Genomic DNA, 22,411 nt, shown 5'->3' with positions numbered 1-22,411 from the left:
TTTTGACTGATTTTGGTTTAATTAGATGATTAATTTTTAAAGTCAATCATTCTTTACTGCAGAGTTTCATGTTAAGTAACTATGCTTTTTGGCTAGATTAAGGTTGTTTTTGATGTGCCTTTATGTTTTCAAGTTGGCTTGTCTTTATTTTTCTAAAGCAATTAGTAGATCTTACCATTGACAAGTGTAATATCAATGTTTTTTTTTTTTGGTCTGAAGAATTAGCTCACAGAAGAATGAATCAAGAAAGCAAAAAGAACCAAAGACTTATATCTTGAGAAGAAAATGACTCTTTACCTGTGTGTGACTCTGGGCTGTGATTGGGCATCATAACCGGGTGCTCTGGGTGTTGATAGGATAAAGGAGCTGTGATTGCTGCAGGACTGATGTTGCTGCTGGTTATGTAGGGACTGTTGTAGTGATGTGAATTATAATAGGGAGAGTACTGGCTCTGACTGTAGCTGGAATATGCAGAAAATTCCTGACAGTGGAAACAAGAATTTTAATCGGTTGCATCAAGTAAAAAAAAAAAAAAAAAAGAGTAAATGTTAACAATTAGTAGGTCAATAATTATTACTAAGTCTGTTATTTCTTCAACAACAAAGGAACTTCTTTGAATATAAACCTTCTTAAGGTAAATTACTCACTTGTTGGGTTGGGTTGAATGGGGTTGAACTTGAGATTGCATGAGTACCTTGAAAAATTCCAGATGAAATACCAGCACCTAAGAAGAAAATAAATTATATAAAATGAAAAAAGTGAAAGCTTCCATTAATGACACAATTATAAATGTGAAAGTATGAATGATGCACTGGTAGTGTTTAATTGTTTTCCATGTTATGTAGAAGAATAAGGCTGTGCTGTAACTGTCCAGCATCTGATCTGTATAGCTGTGTGCAGGAGGAAGTGGCTCTTGTTCTTTCTTTTGTGACAGCTCAGAGCTGCAGGAGCTTAGTCTGGGATTTATGACTGACATGGCAATACAGGTGGGAAAGTCTGCAGCTCCTGCGCTTCTTATTGCTCTGGGAATTTTGAAAGAAGATCAAGCTAAGACAGGAATGCCTTCCTCCAAGCAATCTCCCCTCACCTCCAACATCCTGTTGAGTCTATGTATACTGTTGTCAGGTTATTAATTTTTCTTATCTCCAGCCAATACCCTGTACAAAATCCTCACTTTTATTTTTTTAACCCAGTCTGCTTAGCATGTGGCTGACTGTTCCAAACTTGAATTGAAACTAATTTGAATAAATACTGGAAATGGGCCATTTTGAAACACATGGGCTATTGAACACAAAACAGGTAGAAAAGAGCAGTGTTGTCATATGATGCAAACAAACTTCCCCGAAGATTCAAATTTGATCAAAAGTTCAAAAGGTTGACAGTATAGTATTTATTCAAAAAGTACCTTTGTATGAGTGCAATTTCTCACTGAGTTTCAAGTTCAATGACTAGAAACTACAATACTGAATATTGTCTTAATAGTAATACATACAAGCATCACCACATTTCCAGATATGATAATCTTGAAATTTAGTCATGCAGGTATTTGGTCTGAAAACAAAAAGTTGGAAATAAACTGAACACATAGCTTCCAAAAACATTTAGTTAAGTTATGCAATGTAAATTGCATCAGTCCAGACTGAGGCATTTCAAAAAACACCAGGAATGTGAAACTCATCCAGATGTTTGAAAAAGTTCTCAAAGGGGCAATATTAATCTAGTAGCAATGTTACCTTCAGTTGTAATGAAAATCCTGTATACGTCAAAAATAACTGAAAAGAAATTTGAATTTGCATTGTAGCTATATCTTATGCCTTGAAATTAACCTCTGTCTCTTTCAGAAGTTCCGACCCTTTCTGCCACAATCCTCAGTACGTCATCACAACAATGCTTCTCCATAATGCCGTTTATGGAGAAGCATAAACGGCATTATGCCGTTTATGCTTCTCCATAAACGGAGAAGCTGACACTAACACTAGTGTTAGTGTCAGTCTAACACTATTTCTCAGTGTTAGACTGAGAAATAGTTCACATGATAAGCTTAAAGAGCCCAGCATGGACAGCCGATTTCGAACAGTTGAAGAGTGGTCTTATGGTTTGTTTTCACACACGCTTCCATTTTTAGCATGCTTTGACACATGCTAAAAATTAGCATCAATGATAAGTTTAGCTAAAGTATAGTTAGTCAATCAAGAGCATGTTGACTACCATGGACTTATGCCATTCAGTATGTTAAAATTAGTGTATAAGCTAAAGTTAGCCAAAATGCTAATGTGAGCCTAAATGCTATCAGAGGCATGTGGGGTATCACTAGCATATTGTCTTACATTGGCTTCCTCCATCCAGTATACTCAACATGGCCAATAAATAAGAAAAACAGCTAAAAGCTTTTTAGGGAGAAGGCTAATCCTGTTGCACTACCTTGCTCTGCAACTAGTGGGAAGCAGTGAAATGCTAATGTTTGTGCTAATGTTAATGTGACCTGAGAGAAAATGTGTTAATGTATTTTGGCAGTTGGAAATTTTGCTTGTTTTTAACTTCTTACATCGCCATTTTTACGCAAAATCCCAATAAAAGTAATAGCCAGGATGCCAAAATGATATGTTGGGTTTACTTGTGAGCTGGGGTCTGTAATTAAAGTTAATTAATGGGGACAGATTGAGATCGGACACTATGTCTACAGGCTTGGACTCGGTCAGGTTGTATGCTTTAGGCCTTATCTAAACTTTAGAGTATAGTAAACACAGCACAGTGGATCTTCAGATCACCTTTGACCATAACTGAAGATATTTACTTAGCCTGCCTGCTCAAGTGGTCAAAAAGCAATTTAAAAGACCCTTCACACCCAGCATGCTGCTAGGGTACACACGGCACGTATGAACTGGCTCAGACACTGTAACATTTATATTCTTTTAGAACCAGCAGGAATTAGTTGCTTTTCTGTTTTAAATAAAAATTATTATATCAAGTTTAATTTCTATAGATTAAAGTTTTTGTATGAGTAGAGTATATTGTTAAACTGTGGTACTTTTACTCAAGGTTATCATAACATAAAAGCCTTTTAGGTCATGATTCATTACAGCTTTCTTTTGACTGTCATATATTTTCCAAGCCAAAAAGATGAAAAAAGAGACATTATGACTGAGGGGCAGAAATCTTCCCAGACAACACAACAGCCCCTTAAACTGACAATAAGAAAAGAGAGGCGGTCTCTCAAGGAAACACAGAAAAGCCTGCATTTGGTTTAGTTGTGTACACTATATACAATAAGTTTTTGGAACGATTTTGTGTGTGTGTGTGTGTGTGTGTGTATGCCTTTTTGTTTAGTTGTGTATTTGTGTGCAGTATAATGGATGATGAAAACATTCTAAATACATCAACTATTTGAATGTTGTGGAAATCTATTACCCTTTGAAGTTCACAGCAAATGATTCATACATAAGAATTTTCAAACACATTTATTTTGTTTAGGAACATTGTCCCTCAATGTTCAATTACACTGTTAAAGCTTTCTTTGTTGGTCTAACTGCAGTGCTCTAACAAAGCTGTGCAGTTTGTCAAAGGGCTCCTTCAAAAGCCTGTTTACACAAACATTTACATTCTTCTGTAATGTCTCACATCTGAATATTTCTTAAAAGAGAAAGTCCAATAATACAAAAATCATGGATTACCTTCAAAGGAATAAAAAATAGCAGTTTAGGAGTTAGATCATGTCAGGAGAATAATTACGCATGTCATTCATATTTAATGGCAAACAATTTTATTAAACTTAACTCTTTAAAAGATCACATTTAACACACAGCTTAATGTCCCTAAAGAGTAAAGAATACAAACAAGGAAGATAATCACTCACTGATGGTAGTGGGAGTTATATTAAAGCTCAGAGAAAAAGACGAACAAAAAAATGAAGAAAAAGCAGTATTGCAAGTAATTAAAAACCAATATGATACTTACTGACTTGGATCTTTAGAAATATTTACATTTTCACTGTCACATGAGTTGGATATCTCACCAAGTAACATCAATTTATTGTTAAAAGTGTGAGAAGAAGATTATTTATTTGGACAAGGGTGTAACCTTGTGTTGCAAGTTGGTAGGGACGAGGAGGGATGGGGGAAGGGGAGAGGCAACAAGGGGTGTTGATGTACCTACAATTACTAGATGACCTTTTCTTTTTTAGTGCTAAGAATGAAGCCAAAACTTACATATGAATGCCAGTCAGTTGTATTCAATAAATTAATATATACGTCCTGTTCAGGCTTGTACCTTTAGAGAACAACCTTTGAGCAGGTATTAAACATACTACGAAATATAAATATGTTAAAACATCTAATTAATCTATATAATGTCTTTCACTTGTTGATAGAATTAAGGAACTTTTCAGTCATATTCTAATTTATGGAATGAGTCTGTATTTGCTGAGTATATTTGCTTTAGTATAGCAAATATTAAAGAAGCAATAACCTTTTTTGGGTCTGGTTAGGGCAACTGGTGAGTAGAGTGATTCACCAATGTTACTGGATTCTATAAAATGTGGCTTAAAGCTGAGATGCTGATGTTTGGATATGTAAAAATATATATTCTATCTGCTAATAAATCTATAAATAGTTTGGTTTCAGTCCGTTCTGTAAAGATACAAGAGAGAACAGAGCATATTTCTCTTTTATATTGACCAATAATTTAATTTTACTTAATTGTCGCTGTAGGAGTCATGGTTTAAAATTGAACAAACTTTAGCTCCTATAAGCTTTATAAAATATTTCATCCTATTTGATGATTGATCAGAATATCACCACGTTCAATCATGCAATTAGACCAGAGAAAAATGTAGAAAAATGGGTGATTGTATTATTTTTCCCAGTCTGTCAGCCTAACGTTCCGCGTAGATACGTTGCCATGGCAACCAATAACAACAGCTACAGGAGCGCAGAGCAATGATTATGTTCGTGTGCATCAGGAATTAACACTAAAAAAACCACATTTCCGACACAAAAAAGTACGTAAAAACATTAAAGTGATCGCCTGAACACTAGCGGTGGTTGATTAGCTAACTTAAACACACTCCCGATTAACTGGCAGAAAATGTGTGTAGTTCACCTTATTTTGTGTTAATTGAATCGAAATACTCCGAACTGCACAGCAAAAGTACATGTTGATAAAAGTTAAGCTAGAATAACTAACCTACTCTCCACTTTCTTATATACACTTTTAATTAAAGCTTTTTACTGACCTGTGAAGTGATTTCCTTGATAAATGTTATTAGGCAATACAAAACTGAATTAATTTTTGGCCTTGCTTTTAATCCACTGACTGGAGGGTCACCAGAAACCACCTGGTGTTACCACTGGTGATGATCTGCAATATTCACAGTATGAATGTTTTCATGGCACCTATGTTTGAAATGAGTTTTATCTGAATAGCTTTAAACACATAGCCTATCACATTTTCTCTTAAATAAATAATCTCATTTTAAATTTTCAAAAATGCTTTGACAATATTTGAAATAATCCATAATTTGATGCAACTTAAATAATGTTAACTTGTTTGAAACTTTGGTACTAAGGGCAACCCTGGTTAAGAAGTAATATTTTGGCTACAGCAATGGATTACTGACATTTCTTTTCAGTACTCTAAAGAAATGTTAATAAAGTTTCATTAGACGTCTAACATGACATAGTTTTCACATTACCCCAACCCTGATTTGTTCATGTCTCCTCTCAAAAGTCCTTCAGAATGCACCTCAGGATCCAAACAAAAGAATTTCCCAACTAGATCAAAGAGGGCTTATAACCTTTGAGGGTTTGTTTTGGAATAAACAGTTTTGTTTGCATCATACAATAAGCCACTTTTGTCTGTTTTTGTGTAAAACTGTGCAAGACTCCATTTTTCCTCTGACTATTTTGATGCATCACCAAATAACTTCTAAACGATCATCCTCATTGCACAAAGCCTAAAACATCCATGACTGGAGATCTGGAATTTACAGTGACGGATTTAAACATTATGGGGGATGCAGAATAACGTCAAAAAATAATCTGTTTATGGTACTTTAATATTTGTTCTTGCCTTTGTCTCTTCCATGCAATGGGTACAGCTTGTGCAGCATCTGTAGCACTAGACCAGCTCACCCCTCCATAAAATGCCCCTTAACCTCTCCCCTGTCACACACAAGGTCAATTTCATGCTGGTTTCAAAGCCATAAAGTCGCACTGAGCAAGTCATGCTTTGGGCGCCGGGCGACTGAGGAATGTGTACAGCACAGTCGCTTGCACTCAATCACAGACGCACACTGACATGCAGGGAGCTGCACACCCTCCCAGGGCTGAAACATCTTTATCTAAGTACCGTTATCAGAAAGCACTTCTGCCCAGCTTTTGATATGGCCATAAATATTGTGTTTTTCCCCCATCTGTCTGCTTTGTTTCTTTGCTTCTGTGTGCACATAATATTCGGTCCTTCTCCCTTCAGAAAACCAGAAACAAACGATTGCATGCTGTGTTGTTGGTCTGAGTGGAGAAAAGGGGCCTGACCCCTAGAAAAGAGGAGGGGTGAATAGACTTTTGACGCCAGGAGCCCAGACCGCAGCTAATAGAGAACAGGTGTGGTGGGGAAGAAAAAAGAAGAGAGGAGAGGAGATAGAAGGAGGACTACAGCAGCTATAGATGCTCCTGTAGTTAAATTAAATATGAGTTAGAAAGGCTTTGCCTACAAGTGCATCAGAGGGCCTTTGCATGCAGTGAACGTATTGTTTTAAACTGACCATGTGTGTGTGAGTAGCTGTAGAGGCTTTGACTCGGAGGGGTGCCGCTGAAGTTTGAGTAGCCCAGGAGTCCTGTTTGTCCAGGAGAGTGACTCAAACCTTCCTCTGTTTTTATGTCTAAAATAAAAACAACACAACATTTATGATATATTCAACATAAAACATATGGGCATCCACTATTGTAAAATGAGAGTTTAATCTATTGATCTCTGCTACCAATAGCCACCGTTTAACTATGACCAAATAATTCCACCATTTGTTTTTGGAAGCTCAAACTATGACTAGTTATCTGGATGTGAAAAATCTAGACAACAAATTAGCCATGGTTCTTGCTTTTGTAAGTCAATAAAAAAATATGTGATTGTTTCTTGAATTAGACAACATTTCCACAAAGCAATAAACATTGCTTTACTGTTTAGCACTACAAGGCACAAGCTGAACTGTGACCCTCTGTGGGATTAATCAAAACATTTAGTCTTGAACACCGGTGTCCAAACTTAGGCTATATCTTGCAACCAAATGCAACCAAATTTGCAAAAATACCAGAAATGGCAATAATTGGCCACCTATTCTCAGCCTGCTTCTGCCAGAGGATTCTTTAAGATAAGATGGAGATATTTCTCCTCATTGTCATCATATGCTTAGTGAGGATGGAAAAAATGGTGCAAAAAACTACATATCGTTACAGTAAAGCAAATCTGAAAAATCTGCTTTGCAAAGTCCATTAAGATTGCATATTTTGTAATTTGCTGCTTTACAAATTAACAACATGTAATCCTATCGGCTGATGAAAGCATAATACAACAACTAACATGTCCCAGAAAATCTGAAATGTCAGAATGCCAACAAGATGCCACCGGAACATCATAAAGGATCATACATTTTATACAGCTGAGTTCAACTTCGCCAAGGCCTGATTTACAGAGCCCTCCAGGGGACATGGGCGGGGTGGTCAGTCCTTGCACAGTTTGGAGCATGATAATCAAAATGGAATAAATCGATAATTAAAAAAAACGTGTTCGAAAGTCGATTTATTCACTGCCTGTTTATGTCTGTTAAGGTTGAGATGGAACTGAACATGAAAACAGCCCTTTAAACCATTCAGACAACCAGTACAACAGCGACACAATCAAAACTGTCGGATGACTTATTACCCCGTGATAAGAACTCAGAAATAGTCCAAGTTAGGATGTATTTTTATTTCTTTCCTACATACGGAAAGTTTCTATTTATATCATAGGTTTTTGGTACCTTTCTATCTAAAGAAAAAGATATAAAACTTCAGATATTTCACAACGAGATATTAACATTCGGCCACCGTAAGAAAGGCTTACAGTATTCAATTATACTGATCAGTACAGTATTGCGAGGGAACGCAAAAGTATTGCGAGGAATGCAAACATTTTGCGAGGTAACACAAAAGAAAATAAAAATGCCCATTCCCCCTGGAGGGCTCCGTACTGATTACCTCCAGAGATGCAGAATTAAAACATTACTTAAATAGAACTTTCCTGACAACATGAAATATCCTAAAATATTTCAAAACAAAACACACTATGCCTCATTTCTACCGAAATAGAAAAACAGATAAAAACTGAAAATACATATCTTAATTTAGAAAGAGTTAAAATGCTATTTCAAAGCATTTGGGACTCTAGTGAACCAGAGTGAAACATTATCCACACAAAAAAACAAACAAACAAAAAAACCATCCCACCTAGGAGTGAGTGACTTACCAAAATTACTCTTAAAAGTACAACCATGACTCATCCAGGAGGTGATCAATTATGTCAAATTAACATTTAAAGAACTAAAGACCACAGTTGAGGTCAGCATTTATGATGCTGCAGTTAGAATAAAGGTGGAAACCACTATTGAGCAAAAACAACAGAAATTTCTGTTCAAAGTTCTCCAAAATAAAAGCAACACATTTTGGGGGAAAATATTCTGAGGACTGATGAAACAATAGTGGACATTTCCAGAAGATACTGAATTGACCTATCATTCAGTCTTTTATTACCCTTACAGCTGGCATAGCAGAGATAACGTTTTACAGTAATAACACATTTTTCAAACATAATACTGAGTTTGTTTGTACTCACTGTAAGAGGGCATGCTGTAACCTTGTGTGTGGTGTGTATAAGCTGCGTATGGTACTGCGGGTTGAAGGGCAGGGCTGTATTGAGTCTGTCCGTATGCAGCCATGGCTTTGATCCTACAAGACAGAAGGCATACAATAAGGTTGTTATAGCAAAACATTTGTTCTTGGGAAATGTAATTGTGGAGTGAAGAACTGTTTTCAGTAAGAGAACAACCGACAAAAATCTGAGCCATTGCTTATCTCTAACTTTAAAGAGCTTCTAAAAAGCAAAAATAGTGTTGGACTTGTCTCACAATCAAAATTATTTTTTTAAAATATTTTTTAATTTTAATCTTCTCCATAAATGTGAGAAGACATGATGCACTGCATCATAAATCTATTTAAATTTAGTGGTACATAGGTACCAAAGCTCTGAATTTGAAGCCGTCAATGAGAAGAGCTATAAATCAAGTAAAATGGTCAGTTGAAAAAACCTCAAAACTTTTAATAAAAAAAAAAGAAAAGTATGAAAAAATAAATAGATGATTCTTTGGGTCTAAAAACAGTTACATTACATGCGCTAAAAAATCTCACTGATCAAAACTAAGGAAACGTCTTAAATAAATGTTCTTTATTTTGGCAATGTGATTTACAAGAAGGTCACAAAACCTGTTTGATAACTTCAGGGACTTTCTGCTTTGTTCTTTTCCTTTTTCTCTCTTACCTGCTCCTATTGAGACAGCCGTATCTTCTTTATCCTGTCACCCTCCTCGTATATTAGGTTCCTATGAGCAGGTCAACTCTCCTGTGGAAACAATCAGGGCCCAAATATGGAGTTCACTGATCCTTGAAGACCTGCCTTCTGCTTACATCAGATTTTTGGCAGCTAAAGAAGTAGAAAAAAAATCCATAAACACAAGGCAAAATGTGAAAGTATGGAACAAAAATGGGAGCTTAAATGCTATATTAGTGAGTAGAGATTTAGCAAATTCGGTTGCAATCAAATTATAAATAATGTTTCCTGGAAAATTGTTGATTTACGCTTCTGACTGGCACCTGTACTTTTGGCACCTTGAAAATATTCAGGCTGTCTACCCGCAGAAGGAACATAAACACCAAGAACAAAGCTGTGTTAACTGCAAAGTGACAGCACTGTGTGTATTTTGATATGCTAGTTTTACTGGCGAACAATAGAGCTTTGTTAAACCGAACAAGATAAGACGGGAGATTTTGTTTAATTTTCTGCCCTTCTCATTGTGGATTAAACTCACTGGAGGCTCTCTGATTAACATCAGATATAAAATCTCTTTTTACTGAGATTTTAATTTCCTAGATAATCCAAATATAAACTTATTTAGATTTTTTAGATATTAATTCAGCTTGTGATACAACTAGAACTAATCATAGGTCATAAATATATCAATTTTGCACTTTGAGTTTTGAATTGCTCTTTACTAGTAAATAATGAACATATGGAAAAAAATAAGAACTAATGGCATAAAATTCAATCAATTATGAATAATCTATATCGTATACAGGCTCAAACCTATGCATGCCAGCTGGAATATATGCACATATCCTCTAATTTTTTCATGACATAGGTACCAAATGCCGTCTTCAAACTGAGTAATGGATTAAAATTTATTTTGTCCAGAGTCATTAGCTTCTGGCAATGTTTTCTTGTGGCTGTGCTATCTCTTAGATAGTTAGAACAAGGTTTCTGCAAATCATGTATTGCATATAAAAATTTTCCCTAAAATGTACCACAATTACAATGTTTTGTCCACTTTAAAATAAGGTTTTGTTTTAGCCCTAATAAAAAAAAGCATGTTGTTGAAAGTTAATGTTTCTTAAAAATGTAGAATATTCTACCAAAGTATTTACATTTTTAATGTTAAAACAAAACTGTCACATTTAATTTGGGAATTCCGTCAATATTCCATTTTCTTTACTTCTCCTTTTATTGCATTCAGCCTTACTCCTTCTTGTTGCAGTTGCCTTGGAGCCACTCTGTTGTAGCTATGCTGCAACTTTAACCTTGCTGAAAACATGACCAGATAGAAAGATGACAATTGTGAAATGCGGAGGCAAAATGTTTTTAAAGAAAGGGAATGAAAAAGGTGGTATTTTTCCTTTTCATTAAAAAATGTTAAGTGTTAAATGTGAGCTTTAATTTTAAGACCTGAGTGGTTGTTAATTATCCAAAATCAGAAATAGTTCAAAACTTTTTTTTTTAATTATTTTTTCATAAATCCTGGTATGATCTTCATCAGAGCAGACTTTGTTGCCCTACAAAATGACAATGATTGTGGTCAACGGACAATATAAGGGCAGTGCTTTGCGCATCCTAGAACTTCTCTCACATCAAAATTGAACTTTATGGTCATTTAGCATGCTTTTGATTTCAAAATGGACCCACATGCACATCTTCAAGAACAATGTCACCACCGAGGCACTTCCTTGTTCAGGGTGAGGCCCAAGAGCAGGGCGTCCAAGGCCATGGGAACTACAGGACACCGGAGGGGAGATGAGCGGAGCTCAGCAGAGCCGTGGAGAGCCGAGGTCTGAAACTAAAGCTAAAACAAACTCAGCGGGGCCACAGGGGGCCACAGGGGGCCACAAGGCCAGTTCCACCAGCTTCACCTGGGTTCCAGGGATCTGCTAGACTGCTGCTTCTTTCACGGATATCAAATTCTAGCTTTTATGTTGTGTGTTATGCATTAAGTGCAAATGAGAGTATAAACTCTTCAAAGAACGTTTTAATAAGTAAACTGTTTAATAATAAAAAAAACTATGCAGAACTAATGAGTTTTGAACACAGATAAAATATAGTTCATTGATGTTTTCACTGACCTCTAATATCTGAAACCATGTGAGAATGTTATTGCGGGAATTTATGACATTCAATCACAATCTTGCATTTGTTTATCTCTAAGTAAATGTGGTAAAAAGGAAACAAAAACAAAAACTTATCAAAGTTTAACTTATACAGGAGAAAAAGAACATTTTCCACTTGCTACTTATTTCAGGTTGCCAAACAGTATATTTTCATAAACTTAAGCACCTTTAAGGTTTATCTAATGATTGACGTAAGCACTCTGACATAAAGTCTCTTGGTTAAAAGACAAATATTTTTTAACTTTGATGAGTTTCTCTACTTCAGCAGATAAAGTAGAGAAGACATGTTAGTTCCCCATAACTAGAAATATCAAATGTCTTAAGCAACCAAGGGGTTTTTTGTTTCACAATACATTCCACAGTGTTACAAATCTTCATTGTAAAGGTTATGCCCATTTCACCAATCTGTGCGAAACCTCCTGAGTGTAAACGGCAACTGCTGACGGTATTAGATCAGTTTTGTAAGACAATCTGATAACGTTGAGCTACACAGTTAAGCCAAAAAGTATTCATACCCTGGTCAGATTTACTAAAAGGTTTGTTTTTAATAGGAGACAAATATCTATCAAAACATAATAAAATCATGTCAAAAGAGTATCTCTTTGAGAAAAGTAATAGACAGGTTAAAAATTATCTATACCCTTCTTAATAAATGGAAAAAATATTCATTTGTATTTACAGCAATTAAAGCCTTATTTTAGTTCTTATCAGCTTTGCATGTTTCCACTGGTGTTTAACGTTACATTAACTTGGGGATAGGCACTATGGATGAAAAGCTTATTTACAATGTTTTCGAGTTTTTTTAAAAAACAATTAAAAAACCATATTGTAAAATTTTTACTGGTAATAAGATAGAATGGCAAGGACGAAATGTCACTGAAGTTAAGATACCACAAATACAAATACTGCGCTAATAAAAATAATTTACACATTACTTGGTATGGTGCTTTAGGACACAAGTGACATTAATTAGTTAGTGCAGGTTTAGCACCATACAATAACTGCATTTAATATTTTAAGAAAACATTTATTGCTGTTTTTATGGAACCAACAGAGAAAAATTTTTTTATAACAATCCCTTTAGTTGAAGTTTCTAAACTTCATAATGTAGTTAATTGTTGCCATAATAAATATGAATCTAACGGTGCTAGAAATCATGTCACAATAATAATGAATGGTATGATGATCATCATTCCTACTTCCAGTCAAAACCTAAACATCCAGGGATAAAAATAATGTTGGGTTTAACTTTATAACACAAAGTATGCTTTATTGGTTGCTACATTACAAAACCCCCCAAAACAAACAAAAAAAAAAAAACACTGCCTTTCTCATACACTGTAAAAATACTTTTTATTTTTTTACATGATTTATTTATATCAGAAATATAAAACAGAGGAGCTGCCATCACTTGACTGGTGGTTAGTAGTAAATAAATAAGCCTCCGTTTGTCTTTTCTTATTCTTATTATTCTTTCTTATTATTTACACAAATCAAGTTATATGAAATTTTATGTTTTTATCTTTATCTCACTAAGCATGCATTTATAATCTAAATATTTGAAATATGTTCCCATCTGTCTCAATGTGACAAAGAGTCATATTACACATTGTAAGGTTAATCTGATGGCCTGACCTTTATTGAAACAGTCAATCAACAGCCTGAAAAAGTGGCTTGCCAGTCTATAATCATACCATATGGAACCCCACCTGGAGCCCCTAATTTAGATGGTCAGTGTAAGTGCCTGGGGAAAAGCTGGAGGGGCTGAATCACTGTTGCACAGAGATGTCTCTTCTTAGACGCTGATAACAAGGAGGGCACTATCTGAATCTGTAGGACACTGTTAAGTTTTATTTTTTTCTTTTTTTTGGGAGGGGGGTTGCCATCTGCCATCTGCAGCTCTTTTTAGTTGTTACTGACACACAGCTGATACAGAGAAGGACAAGGGAAACAAAAATGAGTGGAAAGACAATGAAATGAAATGAAAGAAACAATTCTACATCACTATGAATTTCATAAGGTTGTGCAGAATAAAAGAATGAAAATTATTCAACATGCAAGCCGAAATAGAGATTCACAGGTATTTTATAGACGAAATCTATAAAAAAATATAAAAGAAAATGTGAACAGTAAAGTATACATATATTCATCAATCTTTCAATTAAATATCAAAAGTAAAGAAACAATAAATCCAGTGAAACCCACTGTGTCTATGTGTCAGCCTATGTGTAATTAATCTCAGTATCAAGAGATACTTGATACCAAAGAGATATCACGTCTAATAACTAAGACGTTTATTTGAGAAATTGAGTAAACAAACATCAGCATGATAAAGAACACACCAAAAATATTAAGAATAAAGTTGTGGAGAATTTTAAAGCACAGATATGTTTCAAAACAAATACAAGCTTCGAGCATCTCATAGAGAATTCAATGCATAATCTGAAAATGGAAAAAAATATGACAAATCTGCAAACCTAAACTGAGAGGCTAGACAAGAAGCTGGATGACTTGCAGAGATCTACAGATCAGGTGGGAGAATCATAAAAAGCTGCAAAAACTCCAGACTAAGGTGGTCAGAAAAGCAAACTAAAACTAAAGCACAGAGGTACGACGGAGTAATTAAGAGTTTAAGTTTATGTGTTAAAATAACCCAGTTAAAGTCCAGACTTAAATTTAATTGAAACACATTTTTTGTGAAAAGTTACTAATGCTCTCAGGGCACAGTGAGAATCTTATAATGGGTAAAAAATAGGAATGAGGAGCAGCTCTAATCATAACCATGTGTATTTCACTGCATAAATGTAATGACGTTTTTAATTTATGTCCTAACTAAACACTTGCTATTTCTAAACAAGTATACTTTAATGTCTGGAATCAAATACCATGTAATGTACACAAAATGGAAAGAACGCCAAAAACAACACAGAATGGCACAAATTTCAAAGTAAATTTTGAAACACCACCAATGCGGAACTGCGGCTTATTTTGTTTTAGATATGTTTATGTAACCAGATACGGAAGCCTTCAAGTGTTCATTCTAATGTGATGCAACAGTCTGAAGACGACACTGTGTTACATAATTTCAATGCTTCTGAATATGTTTTACACTGTAACTTTGAATCAGTCAACTGCACTGGTTAAACAAGATCTTTGAGTTCATGTCTGGAGTTTCTGAAGTGTGCACAAAAATGCTCCTCTAAAGCAGAGAGTATTTTAAAGCAAATGTTAATCCGTTGAAACTAAGCTTTGATTTTGTTTTTAATCATTCTGATACGGAGTGATTAAATGACAACTTTTTATGGCTGCTATGTCAAAACAGTAGATGTGTGCAATTGGTGCTCACCACACCCCACCAACCAAAACAAAGACGTTATTTGCAGTTCCATAGCAGAGAAATTAGGTTTTGGATGGTAAAAATAATGCTTAATTTAAAATATTAAAATATTTTCTACTGAAGCTCATCTGCATGTTACATTAGTCCACTGTTTTTTATTATTATTTTAAATAACTTCAAATGGTGATATATATATATATATATATATATATATATATATATATATATATATATATATATATATATATTTAAATTGTGAAAAGATGCCAAAATAGATCTAATTTATAGTGACTGAGATACAATGTTTGCTTTACCAGCTATATAACTGGTAAACATGAGTGACCACTTAAGACCTTCATGACTGATTAATCCTTACTGACAGGTTAAAAACCATAATTGCACAAACACACTCACACACAAACCTGACTAACGCTCCCTAAATCTAGTCAACACGGACTACATATAACAACAGACCAGAGCTCCTTTCCAGAAACACAGGGATTCAACAACGGGGTCCAATTAATCTCTGGCAGCGGGGAAGCTGTTGTCGACTCAGTCTGTGCTCTGTAACTTTACCCTCAGGCCTGATGGACTTTTCTTTTCACTTGAGTGACTTCTCCAACAAGACGTATTCAGTCCCAGGACCCCCTCTCTGCGTCTCTAAGTAACCAAAATCATCTGCTACAGAAATCTTTATCTCTATTTCTTAAGCAGCGCTTATTTGATTGTTTTTAAATTCCCTTTAAAACACACTGCCTCCTATGAAAGATTGGTTCCATCTTCTATGTCCAAGAACAAGAACAAAGTGTATATATTAAAAATGTCCCTGTTTAATATTGCAAAATTGCAGTGGGACCACCTACTCCATGGCCTAGACCCAGTCTCCCTCAGAATCAGTGCCCCGGGACGGAGGGTCAGGCAAAGAGACAGCTGGCAGACCTCCCACCAGCCAGAAGGAGAGGACCAGGCTGACCCCAGTCAGATGGTGGTCTGGCTCCCAGGTAACAAACATCTGGTCCAGAGATGGGAGAGTGGTCAAACATGCGCTCGCACATTCAGAAGTGACACACGCCTGACTGCTCCTGCCTTCGCTAATGAACTCGATCTCACACGCAGGGGCACACACACTCCACACTCGGGTTTATTAGTCATTAGGATGAAAAGGTTCTCCCTCAATCAGGCTCTCCTGCACAAGATGGCAACTGGCCGCCCTAGTTGCTAACAGCTGGTCAGACAGAACTAACTGGTAGGCGAGGCTCATAAGCTCTACAGATGCACTGAGGTTCAGTTACATCTTTTAAAATACAATTAATGAATAACTGACTTAGGGGAAGAGAGACAGAAAGACTGAAGTAGAGTGAGATTCATGATTGAAGATCAAGTAAATTAATGGAGAAAGAAGATATTAAATTTAAGGTAGTTGATGGAAAGACTATTTTTAGAAAAGGTATAATAAAAAAAGAATTACTTGAGAAAATATTTTATTGGCAAAAAATTATTTAGATAAAAAAGTAGAAACATTGTTATTTAAAGTGTTGCTTACAATGTGTGTTGCTTTACTATTTCCAAAATGAAATAAAGAGAGCAGCGATAAGTAATGGGAACGGCTGCTGTCTGCCCACAGCACAGGGTTTGTTTCACTCGCAAACCAGCAAGCACCACCCCTGAGCCAGACCCAAGAGCTCTCTGGGGACTAACTGGATCTAAAAAATTGGGGTGAGGATATTTCTATATTTATAGAAATAAATAAAAAATTAAAAAGCTATTAAAAGTCATGCACAGTTAGCCCATTTGATTAACCTTAACTTTTCCTCAACAGCTTTTCAACCACATTTAAACCTCAGTTGACATCTTAATATACTTTTACTTTTGGTCTGTACTGTATATAAAACAATTAAAAAGTAAATGTCATTATTTTTATTGACTGAACAGTATGGTTATATCTTATTGTCTTTAGTGATTGAATTAAATGTTGTATCAAGCAATCATTAAACATCTGACAAACTAGATGCTTGTAATAAATATATTTCTTTTATCATACATTGTGTACAAAGTATTGTAACAGTCATGCAAACATGACCTCAATGAAGCAAGTAAATGCCAATAACCACACCTACACTCAGGTACATTTTCTCAACAGTACTTTTTAAAGCTCAAAGACAGGAAATTAAACTATCTGAAAAAAGTTAACTATTTGGTTTAGCCTGAAAGTTCTTCTGTAACTTTGAATTCATGCAGGTACAATTGTTTGACTCCCAGCCAGTGAAACAGGAAGGATGGAGAGAAAAAGGAAAAGAGAGAGGGATACACAGAAGCTGAGAGACATTAAGACGTGAGCAGCAGTGAAGGGGTATAATAAAATTGGGGCAGATAAAGTCAGGAAGAGCAGAACTTCCTATGAAAATATTTATCATTCCAGAAACGTTTGGCTACAGAGAGGTTTGGAATTAATTTGTGTTTTCTTAGAGGGGGTCAGGGGAGGGGGGCTTTCAGTGTACAGGATGGGGAATTCTTCACATCCCAGGACTTTTTAGGCTGCTGCTTATTCACAATTTATCAGACCGGGTAATAAGAACCATGAAGGCTGAGGGGAGAGAAGGGGCGATCAACTGAGAAGGGCCTCGGGTCAGCCATCGAGAAGCAGTCCAGAAATGGGGCCTGGTGTTATTAAGAGAGGAACCACAGTGTTAAATCAAACACAGTCGAGCCCACACGTTCGGTATGTGGTCTGAGCACACCGCTCGCCAGCCTCCAGCAGACCCCTGGATGTTATTTGTGGGGCTTAAAATACAGGAGATTTAGTAGGATTTACAGCCCATTGAGAATAGAAACATGATATAGGTGCTATCTAAACTAATATTCTCTTTTTCTCTGAAGGTTTGCTTCAGATAATTGAAACTGACAAGAAAAGATGTGCATTGACTCTGTAATGAAAAACCTACTGGTGAGACTGAAATTTCCAAGCATCAGCCTTTGTACAATCTATTTACAAGTCTTTACTTTCCAACAGGAATATATGGAAATAAAAACTTGTTCTGAGGTCCATAAAAATGGATTTAGCTCAGATAAAGCTAAATCTTTTTACTCATTTATTGTTTCCAAAATGTTTCCAATTACATAAATAATCAAACAAAAATTAAAAAAAAACTCAAATTTACCAGAAAATACAATTGCATTAAATATATCACAAAATGTATTTTCATAATGTCTTTCAAAAGACTGAACCAGGTTAATGGTTGCACCTCTAACTCTGTAGTCGAAAAGAAAAATGAAGGAATGAGTGTTAAAAAAAGCAGAAAAAGCAGAGAGAGACTTTTTACTCTAAAGTCATGAAGGGGTCCTTGGAAAAAAAAAAAATGAATACCAGCTTTGAAAAATGCTGAAGTGTGGCTCCCCTAATTTCTTTTAATGACGGTCTCTGCGTGGCTGTTGGAGGCCTGTCAGTGAATTGGATATAATCTTCTGTAGTTAGGCAGAAAGTGAGCAGAAAGTGTAGCACTGATTTAACCAGAACCAAGAAAAACAAAATGTTCAATTAAAAGCGAAGGCTCTTCACGCACTTTTACCCTGAATCTTTAAACAGCACATTGGGAGACAAATAAACCGTTTGCTGATGGCCAGTCTTGAGTTTTCCTGCTCCTCTAAATCACTTCTTAAAAATTCCGAGTGAGTGACAAACGTAATTATGTTGGAACCTATGACATAGTTTAATTAACACTATTATTATAATTAATAATATTTTATTTTATTAAATGTAATTTTGAACTGAAAATATATTCAAGGTGCATAATGCGCTTATATGAAACATTTGGCATTAAAATTACAATACAGTTAGGCACAGATAGAAAGTTTTGAAAAAATATTTTTTAACTGAAAACAAATATAGAAAAAAATTCTTAGAGGCCATGTGACGTAATTTAAAAACAACGCTTTGGCTATTTTAGGTTATTGTATTTATCAAGAGTTTTCTTTAAAAGAAAAGTTCAAATGTAAAATAATCCAAAATGTTATACATATGTATGTAAATCAAGTTTTATCTCCTAAACGGAGATGAATTTGGCAAATTTTGCAACGCAGCATATTTTAAACGAGTAGCCTCGTGCTAAACCCGCTTTGAAATGTGTAAACGCAATCGCCAAATGAAACGACGACACTAACTCTCTGTATGAGAAAACATTCAAGAATTTTTACACTCACCATTATTTACAGAGAAAGCAAGAAAAATCCACCGGCCGTCAGTCAGAGGACCTGCCGCTCCATGCCTGGAGGAGCTTCCCCGCAAACTTCTCCAAGCGTCCCAAAGTGAGCGCTCCTGTCGACTCGGAGCCCCTCAACGTGTTTGAGGAGAGATTTAAAATTTTTTAAAAAATAGTCGCTGTCGGTCTGCAGGTCCAGGTGACGGCTTTCTGCGGACACACAGTCGGCATCGATCTTACTTCTTGCTCCTCTGCAGCTCCAGGAGGAGTGATTGCTTTCCCGGCGGTGGGGAAGTGATGTTAAGTAAATGAGCGAAGATTTTTGGTTCCTCCTCCTCGTCCTCCTCCTCCTACTTCTGAACAGAGTGCGCGTCCCGCATAGCACGCGGCTTGAATACGTTCTGTGTGTGTGGGCGCATGCCCCCTTTTGTCTCCGCTTTAAATCTTTTGTTTGGTCAAGAGTTCCGTGCCTGTTTACACAGCGACCCTCTGATGCTCGAGACTATCTGTGTTTGCTGCAGAAATGAAGATTTCCCACATTGCGCTTATAGTGACTCCAAGCTGTTGACAGCTTTATCAAGACATTGTTGTCTTTGCTCCATTTTGTTTGTCTGCTTTCTAGAATGCCCTAAAAATTGTGACTCACTATATTTATGCAGCTTGTTTCGCAATAATTAAGTTGTATTTAAGTTTATTTTACTAATCTTCGCAGTTAAGTCCTCTTTAAGAATAAGAACATGTAGACTTAATTTTCATCATTGTCACTAAAGACAAATTTAAATCCCAATTTAAATTCCATTTCATCCCATTATCATATATTTTACAACACTGAAAAATTGCTTTGTTAACCATAACAGAATTTAGAATTAGAATTTAGAATTTATTGCTGTTCATCACTGCACAATGAGATCGAAGTCAACTCCAGTAATATAATAGTATCATAAAATAGTATTTCCTCATAAAGTTTGGGTTTTACATGTCCACATTCAGGCAGTAAAAGTGAAATGATAAAAGCTGTTTTACGATTTAAAGATATTTTCTGTAATATAAAAGAGTGTTTGGGGATGTAATGTCATTGGTATTTTTTAGGTTTAAAAATGTATTATTATAAATATGTAACATTTATAATATTTTTGCTGTTAATGGAATTTCATATTTTTGTTATTTGAATGAATGTGGTTCTTTTGTAAAAAGGCTTCGACATAACATTTGAAAGGTGCTGTAAAAATAAGCAGCTGTATCACTTACTAAATAACTTTGTTCTAGTTTACTAGCTTACCTTTTGATATTGTCACTTATTTCCTGTTGGAAAATGAGACTGGAACTTCAAGGTTAACAAAACAGGTCACATAGAAGCAACACCTGCTGAACAGGAAGTCAGTATTTGCCTCATGTCTGTTAGTGCAACCGCCATTTCCAGAAGTTTCCTTAAAACTGAGGAAATGTGGTTCAGGTGTGTCATCCTCTGTATGAGTGCTCATGTCTGCATCATATGTGACCGGCATGTTTGCCATTGTCTCTGAGTATTTTCTGTAACTTGAGAGAGAGTGTTTGCCAGCACAGAACATTGAGTTGGTAGGAAACAGGCCCTTCTAACCAGAAACAACAGGATGGTCTTGCTAAAGTAATCCCCATAGCCACAGACATGGGGATACGTGAGGGCACGTGGGTGAAGATTCATACTATTTTACATCTGGGATGGTGTTGACATGACTGACCTTTTAATAAGGAGTAAATGACCTCCCTGGCTAATAAATACCTTATTATTTTCTTCAATTGTATTTAGCTTTTTCTGATCAGAAAAGTAAAACAACCAAATTCTACAAATATGATGAAACATTTTTAATATTTTCTCTCATATTTATTGCTCCATGCAGCTATGTTTTTATGTTAATTCTAGTAAAAAGTAGCCAAGCAGATTCTTTGCAAAAGAAAAATAAACAAACAAAAAGATTGTCAAATCTAGATAAGGAGTTACTTTCAGTTCAGAGGGATTGCCACCCACATCTTCAATTTTGTTGCTTCACTCTCCCCTAACCAGAATTTCTATGGTTAAAATTTAGCTTTTAACAGTAGTTGTTTCAGGCATCCACAGGCATGAAGCAGGCTTGAACTTGTTTCATTTGACACATAGGTAACAAATAGAAGGAAATAAACATAGAAACCTGTAACTTCGTTAAAAAAAAAGAGATTTTTGTCGCAGTGAACCATGCTGGCGTTTTGAGGCTACCATGAATAAACATCTGCTTTAAATATGCCTCTTCTGATTTGTGTTTAATAATAGTGCCGATACATAAAGTAGGATTTGATTAGATAAACTTTATTGTCCCCAAAGGGCAATTTGGTTTGCAGACAGCAAGAATAATTGCAGATACACAAAAAAAGCACTGCAATATTAACACAATGATAAGAATTAATTTTTCAGTATAAGATTTGGCTCTACACAGAGCACAGGAGAGGTAGAGTATATCTGTCTGGCCCTTAAAATAACATGTTTAATAAGTTAGTTTTATAATGAACCATTTTACACCTGAGGAATCAATTTAGTACATTGTGATAAAGTAACACATTAATCCTTTTACAAAACTATATCTGCAGTGAAAGTAGGCTATGCTTTGGTTCTCACAAGTGTCTACCCTCTTTGCCTCAAGACAGGAAATGTTCTAATAAAATGTTTCCATAAACTACTCACTCCAATTGCCTATAAAATAGGACTTCAAGAGGCCAAAATGTTTCGTTTCAGGTTGCATCTTTTAATTAATTATTAAAGTATTCCTTTTACCTGTATTTCATCAGGTGAAAATGCAATGTTAAATAATGTGAGTAGCTACAAAGCCTAACCAATGCACACAACTTATGGCACTAAATTTCTTTCAATAATAGAGTGAGTAAATGCCTTTATCTCACAAGCCATAACGTTGCTATAAGCTATGTTCAATACTTTGGATCAGTGTCTTTATGCTCTCATTAAATACATGTATTCTTTTACATGTAGAATACATGTATTCTCTCATTAAATACATGTATTCTCATTTCAATATCTCAGACCAGCTGAGATATTGAGATCAAATATTACAGAAAAGACTGGGCTATGTTGGAAATGAAAAAAAAAAAAGTTTCCAAAAACTGCCCTTGAGATA

General features: G+C 35.5%; 1 protein-coding gene across 2 annotated transcripts in view; it reads right to left on the bottom strand.

Annotated features, from left to right (window-relative positions):
* eya2 (EYA transcriptional coactivator and phosphatase 2) overlaps positions 1-19,561 on the bottom strand; it is a 30,580-nt gene extending 11,019 nt beyond the window's left edge. Inside the window, exons 1-6 of one of the 2 annotated variants that reach the window (XM_044122529.1) lie at positions 19,273-19,561; positions 9,565-9,726; positions 8,863-8,975; positions 6,761-6,877; positions 648-724; positions 298-481 (exon numbers count right to left, since the gene is read on the bottom strand). In XM_044122529.1, the coding sequence (XP_043978464.1) occupies positions 298-481; positions 648-724; positions 6,761-6,877; positions 8,863-8,965 (481 nt within the window). In that variant the 5' untranslated portion in view covers positions 8,966-8,975; positions 9,565-9,726; positions 19,273-19,561. The remainder of the gene's footprint in view (positions 1-297; positions 482-647; positions 725-6,760; positions 6,878-8,862; positions 8,976-9,564; positions 9,727-19,272) is intronic. The other variant, XM_044122530.1, reaches the window with a different exon arrangement.
* Between the last annotated feature and the right edge of the window lie 2,850 nt (positions 19,562-22,411).

This window comes from Gambusia affinis, linkage group LG07 (assembly GCF_019740435.1).
Source record: "Gambusia affinis linkage group LG07, SWU_Gaff_1.0, whole genome shotgun sequence".
Taxonomy (NCBI): domain Eukaryota; kingdom Metazoa; phylum Chordata; class Actinopteri; order Cyprinodontiformes; family Poeciliidae; genus Gambusia; species Gambusia affinis.
This window is presented reverse-complemented; position numbering and strand designations above follow the sequence as displayed.